The following is a 14,462-nucleotide window of genomic DNA, read 5'->3' as shown; positions in this document are numbered from 1 at the left end:
TAGCGTACCTGAAGGAGATTGAGCAGCTAAGACAGGATCGACTGCAGATGAATGAGCAGATAGAGAATGTCAGGTGGCGTCCACCTCCAACCCAAGGTGTAAGGACCCGAAGGGATCCTCCAAGGAATGAAAGGACAGGTAGTCGAAGGCAAGAACGTCGAGAGTCCGCAAGTGGCCGTTCTAATCGTAGTAACATAGGCACGAGACCCGGTGGTGGACATAGTGACAGAGGGTCAGACTCAGACCAGCCAGTTGGCCCAGCTGGACGTGGGACTCATGACAGTGTGAACTGGGAGAGCCGGCCGGTGAGAGAAAGGTCGGGTGACGGAGCGCACTGCAAACAGGTGGAGACTAAAGAGTGTCTGATCACACTGACGGACGTTGACGGGAAGGCCAAAGCCCAAGGCCGAGATACTGACCGCTGGGGGCGGGGGAGGCCTAACGTGAATATGAGGCAGTTTGACTACCGAAACAGACGGAGATGGTCCTCTCGACTTGTAGGGCAAGGTGACATGGGTGCCAGGTCTCAAGATACCTGGGTGATGTCATGTGTTCAACCCCACAAGTTTGAACAGAGGGGGGAGGTATGTGGTGTAGTTACCACTGTGTCGGCTAGGGGGCGCTGTGTGGGTGTCCCAGGACGGGTGTACAGGCACATTCAGTGTGGTAACAGGAGCAGGGTCCTAAATGACCATTGTGGGTCTCAAGGTGGGTGGCCTTGGGATGCAGGCTCCAGGGTGTATTGATCAGCAGAGGTACTGCTGATCTTTCTGTTACACTGTGTCAGGGAAGCCTGTGTGTCTATACAACCTTTGGTAATGTCATAGCCATGTGATCCCCTTTGGGTGTGGTTACAGGGCTATGTAATTGAGGTGTTTGGCACATGTGAGAGAGAGTGGAGGGAGTCTGTCAGAGTGTGGACAGACTTCCATGTGTCCAGGTGGGACACTACAGAGAGTGGTCTGTGTTCCAAGGAAGGAGAAGCCTTCCTGTGTCTGCAGCTGCAGATAGAGCGCTGCTCTGGACATTGCCCTGGCCTATGTATATTAGTTGTATATGGGGAGGACTACACCTCCCAGCATGTGCTGAGACTCTCGGTCCGAGTCTGAAGCCACGGATGTTTATGATCTTTTGTGCCTAAGATAGAGGCTATTTTGGTGATACGCTGATTTATGGTTTATGGAGCAAATAAACCTCATGAACTTTGGGAAGAACCTGCCTCATGATTGTCTCCCGCTGCACCTGAGCGAGTCACATCCCTACAATATATATATATATATATATATATCTTGGGATCCTCTGTATTTTTTATAACCAGCCACGCAAAACTCACAGCTTGGGGTGCAACCCTTAGCTATCGGTTTCAGCAAGGCTGGCTCCAGCATTACTGTGATTGGCAAGCAAGCCCAGCATGTTCACTGACTGCAAATAAAGCGTCAAACATGCTGGGCAGGTCACTCGAATATACCGAAATGAATAGCTAATTACTCGCCGAGTAACGAATACCGCACTATTCGTGCGAGTAACGATAGTGCCGAATGTATTCGCTTATCTTTTCCTGATTTCTCTGTAACTTGGGCTGCTTTTAGACTTACCGTGTTATTGCGGCCCGATTTTGTGGCCGCATATAAAGCTATTGGGGCCACAAAATGGCCCGCAAAAACACGGTAAGTGTAAAAGCAGCCTAAGGGGTAATGTAGACCAGGGGTCCCCAACCGCCGGTCCGCGGCCCAGCACCGGGCCGTTGCAGTGCCCTTGCCGGTCCGCGGACACAAGGGGAGCCGGGGGGCGGTGCAGCAGCTGATACTCACCCTGCATCCCGCGGCGGCTTCATCCCGCGGCGGCTTCATCCAGCGCTGAGCGGTCACGTGCTACCGCTCATTTAAGGTCATGAATATGGACGCCACTCATCTCCCATAGGCGTGGCGTCCATATTCATGGACCTTAATGAGCGGTATCACGTGACCGCTCCGCACAGGAAGAAGCTGAAGCGCCGCGAGATGCAGGGACGTGCAGCGACAGGAATGAAGTTCAGCGACGTGAGGGTAAGTATGATGGGGAGGATGGGGGAGCCGAGCGGAGCCATAAGGGAGGGAGAATGGGAGCGGAGCCATATACACAGGGGAGGGAGAATGGGAGCGGAGCCATATATACAGGGGAGGGAGAGTGGGAGCGGAGCCATATATACAGGGGAGGGAGAGTGGGAGCGGAGCCGTATATACAGGGGAGGGAGAGTGGGAGCGGAGCCATATATACAGGGGAGGGAGAGTGGGAGCGGAGCCGTATATACAGGGGAGGGAGAATGGGAGCGGAGCCATATATACAGGGGAGGGAGAGTGGGAGCGGAGCCATATATACAGGGGAGGGAGAGTGGGAGCGGAGCCATATATACAGGGGAGGGAAAGTGGGAGCGGAGCCGTATATACAGGGGAGGGAAAGTGGGAGCGGAGCCGTATATACAGGGGAGGGAGAGTGGGAGCGGAGCCATATATACAGGGGAGGGAGAGTGGGAGCGGAGCCATATATATAAGGGAGAGAGAGCGGAGCCATATATATAAGGGAGAGAGAGTGGAGCCATATATACAAGGGAGGGAGAGTGGGAGCAGAGCCATATATACAAGGGAGAGTGGGAGCGGAGCCATATATACAAGGGAGGGAGAGTGGAAGCCGAGCCATATATACAAGGGAGGGAGAGTGGGAGCGGAGCCATATATACAAGGGAGGGAGAGTGGAAGCCGAGCCATATATACAAGGGAGGGAGAGTGGGAGCGGAGCCATATATACAAGGGAGGGAGAGTGGGAGCAGAGCCATATATACAAGGGAGGGAGAGTGGGAGTGGAGCCATATATACAAGGGAGGCCGGGAGAGTGGGAGCGGAGCCATGCATACAGGATGGGACAGGGGAGCCATGTATACAGGATAGAAGAGTGGGAGCAGAGCCATGCATACAGGATGGGACAGGGGAGCCATGTATACAGGATGGGAGAGTGGGAGCAGAGCCATGTATACAGGATGGGACAGGGGAGCCATGCATACAACAGGGGGAGCCACACAGAGCTGGACGGGGGGAACCACACATACATTTTCTGATGATTAGAAAATAATCAGCATGTACAGTACTCCAGTACAATTGTTCTTAAGTGCTCAATGCTCCATTTCCTTGTAGGTTCCAATCATCATTAGCAGTGACGGTCATCAGTAGAAGTAGCCCAGTGCTCCCACTGAAACAGAGAAACAAGCCAGGTGCTCCCACTCATTCAAAACCTATGGTGAGTTGAGTCACATTAAAATTGTTATAATTAAATGATAAATATGCACTGCTAAACTACAACCGCGTCCATAGCCACGCCCCCTTATGACCAAAGCCCCGCCCCTGTCACACCTCCATCCCCGCCCTGCCGGGCCATGGAAGAATGGTCTTGGTTCAAGCCGGTCCCTGGTGCAAAAAAGGTTGGGGACCACTGATGTAGACCACTTGTCTATTCACCGTCTAGGAACGAAACCAGTGCACAAAATCCCGATCAACTTGGACTCATGGTGTCAAAGACTAGCACTTAACCCATTACTGACAAGTGAAGTAATATGTATGGAGCGGGATCAGGGGCTGAGCCTGCATCATACCAAGGAGACACCAGATTTCTATAACAGCAGCGACCACAGATTGCTCATATTCCCACTGTTCAACTGTTTAAATGCCTCTGTGAATCACTGACATGTAAATGGCATGATTGTAGGTTTATATGTGCACTGACTCTCAGTGACCGGGGATGGCCCGTGGGCTGCCAGCTTGTGGCTGGGCATCCTAGTCCAGAACATAATTTTGTCTGTGTACTACAATACTGTATACAGAACAGGTAACTAGACAATAACCCCACTCAAGTCTCCTAATGAGAACTGAAAATATAGAATTACACCCCATTTTCCCCTGTTAACCCCTTCACCCCCAAGGGTGGTTTGCACGTTCATGACCGGGCCAATTTTTACAATTCTGACCACTGTACCTTTATGAGGTCATAACTCTGGAACGCTTCCATGGATCCCGGTGATTCTGACATTGTTTTCTCGTGACATATTGTACTTCATGTTAGTGGTAAAATTTCATTCAAATAACTTGTGTTTATTTGTGAGAAAAACGGAAATTTGGCGAAAATTTTGAAAATTTCGCAATTTTCCAACTTTGAATTTTTATGCCCTTAAATCACAGAGATACGGCACACAAAAAACTTGATATCTAACATTTCCCACATGTTTACTTTACATCAGCACAATTTTGGAACCAAAAATGTTTTTTGTTAGGAAGTTATAAGGGTTAAAAGTTGACCAGCGATTTCTCATTTTTACAACACCATTTTATTTTTAGGACCACATCACATTTGAAGCCACTTTGAGGCAGGGCTGTGGAGTCGGTAAGCCAAACCTGCGACTCCGACTCCGACTCCTCAATTTCCCTTACACCGACTCCAACTCCGACTCCGACTCCCACATATATTGCTTATATTTAAGTGAAAAATGTATTGTAGTACAATGTGAACCTCAGACATTTAATCATTTTTATGATCCAATAATCAAGATATTTAGATAGAACAGAATATATATTGGTGTACTACCCGGTTTTCATTCTTTTTGGTACAGATACGATATGGATAGACAGATATGGATAAATGGATAGATAGAGCAGATTTCTAATCTGCTTTTGCTATTGAAAACATTATCTATGAGATCAAAAACCTTTCAGGTGATGCAGTTTTTGAAAAAGATGATCAGCTTTTGCAGCTGAAAAACGTATCCTCAAAAAACACAGGAAAAACGCTGTGTGTGAATGTAGCCTTAGATCAGGAATATAACAGCCATTTATAGGACAATTCATAACTTTCCCAAACTCCTATGAAAAAATATTCAGCACATCCTGCATTGAATTACTGTACCCAATTTATTATATATTTTAGGAGTCGGAGTCGGTCCATTTTATACCGACTCCAACTCCGACTCCACCAAAATGAGCACCGACTCCGACTCCACGACTCCGACTCCACAGCCCTGCTTTGAGGGGTCTATATGATAGAAAATACCCAAAAGTGACACCATTCTAAAAACTGCACCGCTTAAAGTGCTCAAAACCACATTCAAGAAGTTTATTAACCCTTTAGGTGCGTCACAGGAATTTTTTTGAATATTAAAAAAAAAATGAACATCTAACTTTTTTTCATAAAAAAAATACTTCAGGTTCAATTTTTTTTATTCTACCAAGGGTAACAGGAGAAATTGGACTGCAAAAGTTATTGTGCAATTTGTCCTGAGTACGCAGATACCTGATATGTGGGGGGGAACCACTGTTTCGGTGCATGGCAGAGCTCAGAATGGAAGGAGCGCCGTTTGACTTTTTCAATGCAAAATTGGCTGGAATTCAGATTGGACGCCATGTCACGTTTGGAGAGTCCCTGATGTACCTAAACAGTGGAAACCCCGTACAAGTGACCCCATTTTGGAAACTAGACCCCCCAAGGAACTTATCTAGATATGTGGTGAGAACTTTGAACCCACAAGGGCTTTACAGAAGTTTATAACGTACAGCGGTACAATTAAAAAATCATATTTTTTCCACAAAAATGATCTTTTCACCCCAATTTTTATTTTCCCAAGTGTAACAGGACCCTAAAAGTTATTGTGCAATTTGTCCTGAGTACGCTGATACCCCACATGTGGGGGTAAACCACTATTTGGGCGCATGGCAGAGCTCGGAAGGGAAGCAGTGCCATTTGACGTTTTTGGCTGGAATTGAGATCGGACACCATGTCGCGTTTGGAAAACCCCTGATGTACCAAAACAGTGGAAACCCCCCACAAATTACACCATTTTGGAAACTAGACCCCCTAAGGAACTTATCTAGATGTGTGGTGAGAACTTTGAACCCCCATGGGCTTCACAGAAGTTTATAACATAAAGCCATACAATTAAAAAATCATATTTTTTCCACAAAAATGATCTTTTCACCCTCAATTCTTATTTTTCCAAGGGTAACAGGACCCTAAAAGTTATTGTGCAATTTGTCCTGAGTACGCTGATACCCCACATGTGGGGGTAAACCACTATTTGGGCGCATGGCAGAGCTCGGAAGGGAAGCAGCGCCATTTGACGTTTTTGGCTGGAATTGAGATCGGACACCATGTCGCGTTTGGAAAACCCCTGATGTACCAAAACAGTGGAAATCCCCCACAAATGACACCATTTTGGAAATTAGACCCCCTAAGGAACTTATCTAGATGTGTGGTGAGAACTTTGAACCCCCATGGGCTTCACAGAAGTTTATAACATAAAGCCATACAATTAAAAAATCATATTTTTTCCACAAAAATGATCTTTTCACCTTCAATTCTTATATTTCCAAGGGTAACAGGACCCTAAAAGTTATTGTGCAATTTGTTCTGAGTACGCTGATACCCCACATGTGGGGGTAAACCACTATTTGGGCGCATGGCAGAGCTCGGAAGGGAAGCAGCGCCATTTGACGTTTTTGGCTGGAATTGAGATCGGACACCATGTCGCGTTTGGAAAACTCCTGATGTATCAAAACAGTGGAAACCCCCCACAAATGACACCATTTTGGAAACTAGACCCCCTAAGGAACTTATCTAGATGTGTGGTGTGCACTTTGACCCCCCCAGTGCTTCACAGAAGTTTATAATGCCCGGGCGTGAAAATAAATAATTCGTATTTTTTCCACAAACATGATCTTTTAGTCACCATTTTTTTATTTTCCCAAGGGTAACAGGAGAAATTGGACCCCAAAAGTTGTTGTCCAATTTGTCCTGAGTATGCTGATACCCCATATGTGTGAGAAAACTACTGTATGGGCACATGTCGGGGCTCGGAAGGGAAGTAGTGACGTTTTGGAATGCAGACTTTGATGGAATGGTCTGCGGGTGTCATGTTGCCTTTGGAGAGCCCCTAAAGTACCTAAACAGTGGAAACCCCCCACAAATGACACCATTTTGTAAACTAGACCCCCCAATGAACTTATCTAGATGTGTGGTGAGCACTTTGAACCCCCCAGTGCTTCACAGAAGTTTATAACGCCCGGGCGTGAAAATAAAAAATTCGTATTTTTTCCACAAACATGATCTTTTAGTCACCATTTTTTTATTTTCCCAAGGGTACCAGGAGAAATTGGACCCCAAAAGTTGTTGTCCAATTTGTCCTGAGTATGCTGATACCCCATATGTGGGAGAAAACTACTGTATGGGCACACGTCGGGGCTCGGAAGGGAAGTAGTGACGTTTTGGAATGCAGACTTTGATGGAATGGTCTGCGGGTGTCAAGTTGCCTTTGGAGAGCCCCTAATGTACCTAAACAGTGGAAACCCCCCACAAATGACCCCATTTTGAAAACTAGACCCACTAAGGAACTTATCTAGATGTGAGGTGAGCACTTTGAACCCCCAAGGGCTTCACGGAAGTTTATAATGCCAGGGCATGAAAATAAAAAAATCGTATTTTTTCCAGAAACATGATCAATTAGTCCCCAATTTTTTCATTTTCCCAAGGGTAACAGGAGAAATTGGCCCCCCAAAAGTTGTTGTCCAATTTGGCCTGAGTACGCTGACACCCCATATGTGGGAGAAAACTACTGTATGGACACACGTCGGGGCTCGGAAGGGAAGCAGTGACGTTTTGGAATGCAGACTTTGATGGAATGGTCTGCGGGTGTCATGTGCGTTTGGAGAGCCCCTGATGTACCTAAACTATTGAAACTCCCCACAAGTGACCCCATTTTGGACACTAGACCCCCCACGGAACTTATCTAGATGTGTGGTGAGCACTTTGAACCCCCAAGTGCTTCACAGAAGTTTATAACACTCGGACGTGAAAATAAAAAAATCATTTTTTTCCACAAAAATGATATTTTTGCCCCCAATTTTTTATTTTCCTAAGGGTAACAGGAGAAATTGGACCCCAAAAATTGTTTTGTAATTTGTCCTGAGTAGGCTGATACCCTACATGTGGGGGTAAAACACTGTTTGGGCGCATGGCAGAGCTTGGAAGGGAAGGAGCACCATTTGACTTTTTCAACTCAGAATTGGCTGGAATTGAGATCAGACGCCATGTTGCATTTGGAGAGCCCCTGATGTGCCCAAACAGTGGAAACCCCCAATTATAACTCCAACCCTAACCCCAACACACCCCTAACCCTAATCTGAGCCCTAACCCTAGCCCTAACCCTAGCCCTAACCCTAGCCCTAGCCCTAACCCTAAGGCTGTGGGCACACGCTGCGGATTTTGCTGCGGTTCCGCAGCGATTTTGGCTGCTGCGGACCCGCAGCAGTTTCTGCTGCGGTGTACAGTACCATGATTCCCTATGGGAATCAAAAACTGCAGTGCAGACGGTGCGGAATTTTCCACGCGGATTATCTGCGGTTTCCAATCCGCTGAAAGAATTGACATGTCAATTCTTTCTGCGGATTCTCCTGCGGTTTGCCATCTCCTCTATTGAGGAGATGAAAAACCGCAGGACAAAACCGCAGAGCAATCCGCAGGTAAAACCGCAGGTCTTTTGACCTGCGGTTTCACCTGCGGATTTTACAAAATCTGTGCGGATAGATCCGCACCTAATCCGCAGCGTGTGCACACAGCCTTACCCTAACGGGAAAATGGAGATAAATACTTTTTTTTTAATTTTATTATTTTTCCCTACCTAAGGGGGTGATATTGGGGGGTTTGATTTACTATTTATGGCGGTTTTTATGTTTGGCGGCTGTCGCACGCTAAAAGACGCTTTTTATTGTAAAATAGTTTTTGCATCACCACATATTGAGAGCTATAATTTTTCCGTATTTTGACCCACCGAGTCATGTGAGGTCTTATTTTTTGCGGGACGAGTTGACGTTTTTATTGGTACCATTTTCGGGCACGTGACATTTTTTGATCGCTTTTTATTCCTATTTTTGGGACGCAGAATGAACAAAAACCAGCGTTTCATGAATTTCTTTTGGGGGGGTGCGTTTACACCGTTCCGCGTGCGGTAAAATTGATAAAGCGGTTTTATTATTCGGGTCAGTACGGTTACAGCGATACCTCATTTAGGTTTTTTTTTATGTTTTTGTCGGTTTTATGCAATGAAAACTATTTTATATAAAAAATAATTATTTTTGCATCGCTTTATTCTGCGAGCTATAACCTTTTTATTTTTTCGCTGATGATGCTGTGTGGCGGCTCGTTTTTTGCGGGACAAGATGACGTTTTCAGCGGTACCATGGATATTTATATGCGTCTTTTTGATCACGCGTTATTACACTTTTTGTTTGGCGGTATGATAATAAATCATTATTTTTTGCTTCGTTTTTTATTTTTATTTTTTAAGGGGTTCGCTAAAGGGGTTAACTAATGCGATAGTTTTATAGGGCGGGTCATTACGTACGCGGCGATACCTAATATGTGTACTTTTTTTTTTTTTTTTTTTTTTTTATTATTTCCAAAAAATGGATTTATTGGGGGAATATTTTTTTTTTTTTTCTAATTTATTTGGCGATTTTTTTTTAATTATTTTAACACTTTTTTTTATTTTTTTTTTTACTTTATTAAATAGTCCCAGGTGGGACATCTCTGTCCTGTGACGGATCACTGATCTGTCACATCACAGATCACTGTGACAGATCAGCGATCTGACACAGGCACTGCAAAAGGCTTCCTCATGCCTGCTCTTTGCAGGCACTGAGGAAGCCAGCTTCCTCAGGCCCCCGAAGGCCCCCGTCGCCATCTTGGATTCGGGGGTCTGGAGGAAAGGAGCCCCCCGCAGCAGCGCTGCACATTGCGCTGCCGTGGGGGGCTCAGGGAAGCACGGAGGGAGCCCCCTCCCTGCCGATACTTCCCTTTAACTCCCGGTACACCGCGATCATGTTTGATTGCGGTGTACAAGGGGTTAACGTGTTGGGGGCGGTCCGTGACCGCCCCTGACACATTGTGCCGGGTGTCAGCTGTGATAATCAGCTGACACCCGGCCGCGATCAGCGGCGCTCACCACGTGGGCGCCACTGATCGCGGTAGACGTACTATCCCGTCCACGGTCATACGGGCCCGGGTACCGTGGACGGGATAGTACGTCGGATGTCAGGAAGGGGTTAATAAGGACATTTATAAGTAAAATATAGACTATTTTTTTTTTACACTTTTTAAATAAAGAGTCTTGGAAAAAAGTAATAAAAAATAAGAGGCAAAATAAATAGATTACAAAAATTGCCCAGTCGTGTAGAGGTTTCAAGACTGAATTGTAATAGAATCTAACAAGAAATTATAATTTGTGTACTCTACAAGAATCCCTCTAAATACAGCACATAGGAAACAAAAACGCAAAGGCAATGCTGAATGAAAGAAAAACTCAGGCACTCTTCATAGAAATGTTCCCAATGTTCAACTTCAAAACTTCTAGCTGTGGGTTATTAGAGGCTTCTGTTCTGTAACCAGACATAAAAGGCATCCTGCCATGACAACTCTAGGCAACGCGTTCCACGCACGGTAATGACCTTGTAGTGATGTGCTATGCACAGAGCCGGCTTCCTTTATTTATGGGAACGCATTCACTTTATGCATCACATAGATTATGGACAAAAAGGAAATAAATCATAGCCTGGTGCAGAAGCCACACCAAGCCGCCTGGGGACAGCTACTACATTAATGTTTTAAATAATGAATGTTACACAGTTATCACAGAATATTGCATTTGGTCTCTCGGTGCTTATAGGATTATTCCCCAAAAAACAAGTCATCACCTATCCGTGGGGAAGAGGAAAAGATTTTGATCACTGTAGCCCCCAGCAAATCATTCCCTATCCTGTAGACAAAAATTTGGAGTGAAGGCCACGCACAGTCGCTTCATTCAGGATGGGGTTGCAGAGACCTCCAGCAGATTATCATTGAAACTAACACCCTTAATGAAACATAGCTCCCCTCCAGTACTTTGCCAGTGACTGTCACAGGGCCAAAACAGAGGAGATTAATAGAGGAGAGGGGCTGGTATGGGTCCAAGGTAACAGGATCCCCCCCGGCCAGGACAGAGGACAGGATTTCCTTAATATTGTACAGGTGTTGGAATTATCATCCAGGTAACACTAGGCAAATCCTGAGAACATGATCTGTTGGTGGCTCTTGAGGACAGGAGTTGGGGGAACACTGGTCTAGAGAATCCACATCACAAGGTGCTCCATAAGAGGAACTACCGGATCTGAAGGCGTATGGGAGCTAATAGTTAAAAATACACTTCATAGTGTTAGGTTATCCCTATGGGCAATAAGACACACAAAGAGGAGAATATCTCACAATTTCAAGGCACAAAACTACTTTCTGTACCAGTTTTTCTATAGCATTGTGTAAATAATATATGCCGATACACTTCACTGTTGTGAGTTCATTTTCCCCTTCACCACTGAAGCCCGATGAACTCCCTCTTCTGGTAAAGAAAGGTAGTGAGCCTGATTATCAAGCACCTGAGCCTAATGATGATGACTGGCTGAGTTGAGTTACTGACTGGATATAAGGCTGCCAACGCCCTTCTGCCCTGCGGGTGATTTCTCTGTGGGATCCTTGGAGACCAGTCTGAATTCCTGCTCTTCTAAAGCTAAGTTTTCTGCTCTGCTTTTTGCATTTGTGCTTTGACTTTGTTTTGCTTTGTTTTTCTGGATTTCTGCCATTCCCTGCTGGGGTGAGCTGAATTCCTTTAGCTCTGTCTTCTGAAAATACCTGAGTGCTGATATAGTTTTTGAAGCCTAGCTGCTTCAGGGTCTTTTTCCATATCAGCTTGTTGGCTTATGTCTTTGATAGGGTTTTGGCAGATTACAGACAGCAACCTTCCTTTCCTGTCCTGTTTAGTTAGCTTGGGCCCCATCGTTTGCTCAGCCTATCTTTCTCTTTTACTTTGGGGTCTGCTCTGGGGCAGTTTAGATTTCCTTTTCTGTCTTTAGGCTACTTAGCTCTCCGGCTGTGATCGAGGGGTCTAGGGCACCGTAGGAACCCCCCACGGCTACTGCTAGTTGTGTTGATAGGTTCAGGGGTCTGCAATCTGATAGTTGCCAACTTCTCTGGTTTTCTGGACGTAGCTTCTATTTTTGTGTCTGCCTCCTACGGTGACTCTTTCATAACACTTCACCTAATGTCTATAATTATGCAAATCCTTTAAGGGATGCACATAATGAAAGGAAAAAGGGGTTGAACTGTGTATGATGCAAATCAAGTCAATGGAGACTGCATCAGTAATGTGTCCACCTAGATAAATCATAAAAACGCTAACAAGACCAGCAAAGATGGCCATACTGCAGACAGTCTCCACATTTCCCATCTGCTGGGTATATATTGCCAATGTGACGTGACGCGGTCCTCGCAGGCACTATTGACGAGCAAATGAGATATTACAGCCACGCCACTGTATCCGAAATATTCACTACATGCCAGATAAATACACGAGCGCCAGCTTCATCACACCTCGTACCTGGCTGTCCGACCGCGTTCAGTCTGACCATGAGCTGCCTTTTGTGCTGGATCCGGATATGGATGTCTGATAAGACCGTGTCTTTTGAGAAAGTAATCGCTTCCATGTCTGCCTGCTGCTCTTGATCCGCATGGTTTTGTTCCTGGGTTTCATTTGATGGCTAAAAAGATAAATAGAAAATAAGAAATGACATGACAATTCTAGGAGGATCTGTGGCAGCAGAACGCAGGAGACTGAGGGTACCTTTATTTTCTTAGGGAACCGAGACCCTAAATCATTGCTAATGCCACCGCATTTTAGGGCATGAAGAAAGACTAGTGTCCGAGATTTATTCCAGTACACGGTTGTATGAAAGATCAAACAAATGCTTATCTGTAGGAGATTACCGTATTTTCAGCCCGAAAACCCCTTCCCTCTATGTGACTGATGCAACGAATCTTGAGAGCGTGCAATGTGCACACTGTCACGATTTGGCGTTATTTGCAGCGCCCGCTCACACTGCAAATGCAGCCAAATAGTGACAGTATGCACAAGGGGTTTTCACATGCCAAATGGGGTCTCAGAAGCTTCATTCAGTGAGAGAAGCAAAGAAAAGTTCCATCTGCATGTGATATATTGTGCACTGATCACTACACTAGTTCATGTTAGTTAAGAGTCAGCAGCCATTAGCCTCCCCATTAGGCTGATGACTTAACGAGCATGAACCATTGTAGTGATCAGTGCACAATATAGATCCATAACATAAGGGTCAAAATGTCCTCTATGGTATCTGAGATAGGACCAAGTGAAGAGAACAGCACTTTATGAGAGCAATAATAGCAGATCCAATTGTACGATGGTGATATATTATGGTTATTGCATAGCAGACGCTAAGAGATAAAGATAAATCAAGTCACCGATTGACAGACGATCAGGATTCATAGATCCACAGATATGATATAGTCGTAGTAGCAACTACTAAGTGGAAATAGCTATTAAATTACTCGTTTACCAGATGTTTACTAAAAATCAATGCACAGGTAGTGAAATTATCAATATCAACTTTTGTAATGCTGTAGATAAGCCCCCAATGTAACCCCCGATGAAAGATAAGAAAAACAAGTTAGATTACACTCACCGGGGGCGGTGGGTGTCGCGGTCTGGTGCCTCCCATCTTCATACGATGCCGTTCTCCTCCTTACTTCTGCCGCCCATCAGACCGGACCGCCCCCTCCGGTGAGTATAATCTAATTTGTTTTTCTTATCTTTCATCGGGGGCTTATCTACAGCATTACAAAATGCTGTAGATAAGCCCCTGATGGCGGTGGCTGCAGCTGATAGGGCTAAAATGGGGTGACAGATTCCCTTTAATGTAACAGCAGAATGGACACACTATTTAAAAGCACATCACACTCGTGAGGCCAAAAATGGGGTGACAGACTTCCTTTAAATAAAAGTTCAGTTTTAATTTAGGGTCTTTAACAGGGATCTTTATAGGCCTTTGGCAATTTGTGTATTATTGATAACCCTATGCTAGTAACAGGACAGTATAGCTTCTTGTTAAACCTTCGACCCCTCAATTTCTCTGACTCCCGACACAAACTCAGACTCCATGACTCCCGACTTCACAGCGCCGGTCACTACTGAGCATGTACATAAAGTGCAGCACAGATTCATCTCCACTACGACTCCCCAGCACCGGTCACTACTGAGCATGTACATAAAGTGCAGCACAGATTCATCTCCACTACGACTCCACAGCACTGGTCACTACTGAGCATGTACATAAAGTGCAGCACAAATTCATCTCCACTACGACTCCACAGCACTGGTCACTACTGTGCATGTACATAAAGTGCAGCACAGATTCATCTCCACTACGACTCCACAGCACTGGTCACTACTGTGCATGTACATAAAGTGCAGCACAGATTCATCTCCACTACTACACCCCAGCACCGGTCACTATTGAGCATGTACATAAAGTGCAGCACAGATTCATCTCCACTAC

The 14,462-nt window shown here is 45.5% G+C and overlaps 1 protein-coding gene across 3 annotated transcripts in view; it reads right to left on the bottom strand.

The window, feature by feature from the left end:
* The window catches only part of METTL22 (methyltransferase 22, Kin17 lysine), a 316,617-nt gene that overhangs the window by 271,491 nt on the left and 30,664 nt on the right, over positions 1-14,462 (bottom strand). For all 3 annotated transcript variants that reach the window (XM_073542802.1, XM_073542803.1, XM_073542804.1), the window contains exon 2: positions 12,473-12,632. In XM_073542802.1, coding sequence (XP_073398903.1) covers positions 12,473-12,632 — 160 coding nt within the window. The remainder of the gene's footprint in view (positions 1-12,472; positions 12,633-14,462) is intronic.

The sequence above is a fragment of the Dendrobates tinctorius genome, unplaced genomic scaffold, assembly GCF_039654945.1.
Source record: "Dendrobates tinctorius isolate UK_male_01 unplaced genomic scaffold, ASM3965494v1 ptg000129l, whole genome shotgun sequence".
In the NCBI taxonomy this organism is placed as follows: domain Eukaryota; kingdom Metazoa; phylum Chordata; class Amphibia; order Anura; family Dendrobatidae; genus Dendrobates; species Dendrobates tinctorius.
This window is presented reverse-complemented; position numbering and strand designations above follow the sequence as displayed.